Below are 2,500 nucleotides of genomic sequence, written 5' to 3'. Positions count from 1 at the left end.
GAATAATCATGTAATTCTTTATGTTCTGTAAACCCTATATCTTCACTGCAGACTTTTTGCTCTTTTTTTTTCTTTACTGAAAAAATCTGAGAAGCAACAAATAAGATTGGTGTGTCCTTAACACAAAACTTCAGCCTCTATTTATTACTTACAGTTCTGCATGACTCTTTGTATATTATTTAATAATATTTTCCCTTCAGACAGTAAATATGGAACTGAGACAAAGATCATAGATGTGGACTTCACCAAAAGTGACATCTATGACCGCCTGAGGAAGGAATTGGCCGACATGGACATTGGGGTTCTTGTCAACAATGTGGGAATGAGCTATGATCATCCAGAATACTTCAATAACCTTGAGAATGGAGACGAGTAAGTTGTCTGATATTCTCTTGGTTTGCCTTTGTTTTATATTTCAGTTGAGTAAATGTGATAAGATGAAATCTACTTTTGGACTCGATTTGTTCTTATTTCACCCTGAAATGCATAAGCACATCTGTTTGTTGGTTGAAATGGAGGTGATGTTATAATAAATTATATGAAAAAATTGGTATTATGTATTCTTTGTCAAGCAAATTTAACTTGTAGACTTAGAGTACATGCAAGACCCTTTGTAGTTTTGTTTTGTTAATTTTGTCAACACAAATGATTTCTCTCCCTTTCCCTTCCTCCCTTCCTTCCTCCTCCCCCTAAATGAATGTTTTTGTCTTTCAGGATGTGTCACCGACTCATCAACTGCAACATCATGTCTGTGACAATGATGAGCCGTGTTGTCTTGCCTGGAATGGAAGAGAGAAAGCGAGGTCTGATCATCAATGTTGCATCACTCTCTGCCACTATTCCTGCCCCTCTGCTGGCTGTTTATGCTGCCACAAAGGTATAGTCATGAATTTATAGTGAGTAATTGTGTTTGAAATTGGTTGGGTGTGGTTAATGCATAGAATTAATTTGTAGTTTAAGGGGAACGTCCCTATATGCGGCGGGCATAATTATGGTTCCCACATGTGGGGATGATGGTCCCTCAAAAAACGATTTTTAAACTTTCTTTCATATGTGTCTGTGTGGTTGATTCCTTGTCCCAAAGGATTATGAATTATGTCATGAAAAAAAACATGAATGAACATGAATGAATTCTTGAGACAAATACGATTCTTTTATTTTTTTATTTTTTTATTTATTTTTTATTCAATGTAGTTTCCTCAGAAAAAAGGAATTTTTTTTTTTTTTTTTTTTTTTTTTTTTTTTTTTTTTTCAAAAAATTGTAAAAAAAAGAGAGCAAAATTTCAAAACTGGGAATCATAGTTTTCTGCGCATTTTCACAAGGTTTCCAAAGATATACCCAAAATTTTAATTGGATAAAAACTCTGGGACAAGGAATCAACCATAGCTTGAAAAAAAGAAAAATTGAAAAACAAGCAAACAAAATGTTGGATATTTGAAGTTCATTTCTCATATTTTTTTATTTATGGATTTTTACCATTTCATTACTGTAGAAACTACTATTATTTCTCCTTCAAACGCACTTTGTTAGGTAAAGATACGATCATTAGTCTCCGAGTTAGAGAAACAAAGAAACAAATGACTCCCGTGGAAAGGAGCAAATCCAGACCCAGGACAACATGACTCATCTACAAAATTGGTTGTTTCATGTCTTATACCTCTTTTATTAATGTTTTCTTGTGTTTACATTATTTACATGTGTATACACATGGAAATTATTGTAAAGGTAGATGTTCGTGGATATGTGTTTATGCATATATGGGCATATACCCAATAGATCCATGATTATTTATTTTATGTATTTATTTTCTTTATAGTCCAGTCTACTCTTCTCCACATCGTCTAACGATGTGATTCTTCCTCGAAACAAGCGATAAATGTTTAGTCACGAGCGGAGTACTTGTTATGGAGGGATAATGAATTGTTTCTTATTTATTAGAAATAACTGTTCAGAATATGTTGATATATCAAAAATATTTTGAAATACAAATTCCTTATATTCATTTTTCATGGATGCTTTGTCTTGTGATGTAACAATAGGTATCAGATATTTGTAGGCCGATTTTAGGGGTTTATACAAATAGATTATATCATTTTCTTTACATTTTTTTTTCCTCATAAAATGGATTTATAATGCCCTAATGATGTTTAATTGATTATTTAGTTTTCAAAGAAAGTGCATGCTTAAAATTATTGCAATCAAAAAAGTCTGAAATGGTGGCGAAGCAGGAAACTCTGCTGCATGGGTCCCTTTGAGACGGCCGTTGATGCGGGGGAGTGCCCAGCCCCTGTAAATATCTATTTGTTACAGACTTATAACTGCTCATGTATTATCACTGAACCCTAAACATACTTGCTAAACATACTTGTATGATGAATATGTCAAAATCAAATCATATCTACTTTATTTTATGGGAAATTTAAAGAGCTGTGTAAGGATTTTTTATTATTTTTCTTCGTTTTTCATGTCATAAATGAAAAACTGTTATGATAAGTCACT

General features: G+C 32.7%; 1 protein-coding gene across 1 annotated transcript in view; it reads left to right on the top strand.

Moving 5' to 3' along the window:
• Positions 1 to 2,500, top strand: part of spidey (hydroxysteroid 17-beta dehydrogenase 12 spidey) — a 13,281-nt gene that overhangs the window by 8,628 nt on the left and 2,153 nt on the right. Inside the window, exons 5-6 of the mRNA XM_027371017.2 lie at positions 201 to 372; positions 715 to 877. Coding sequence (XP_027226818.1) covers positions 201 to 372; positions 715 to 877 — 335 coding nt within the window. The remainder of the gene's footprint in view (positions 1 to 200; positions 373 to 714; positions 878 to 2,500) is intronic.

Source organism: Penaeus vannamei, chromosome 34 (genome assembly GCF_042767895.1).
Source record: "Penaeus vannamei isolate JL-2024 chromosome 34, ASM4276789v1, whole genome shotgun sequence".
NCBI lineage: Eukaryota > Metazoa > Arthropoda > Malacostraca > Decapoda > Penaeidae > Penaeus > Penaeus vannamei.
The sequence above is the reverse complement of the archived record's forward strand: the minus strand, read 5'-3'. Positions and strand labels throughout refer to the sequence as shown.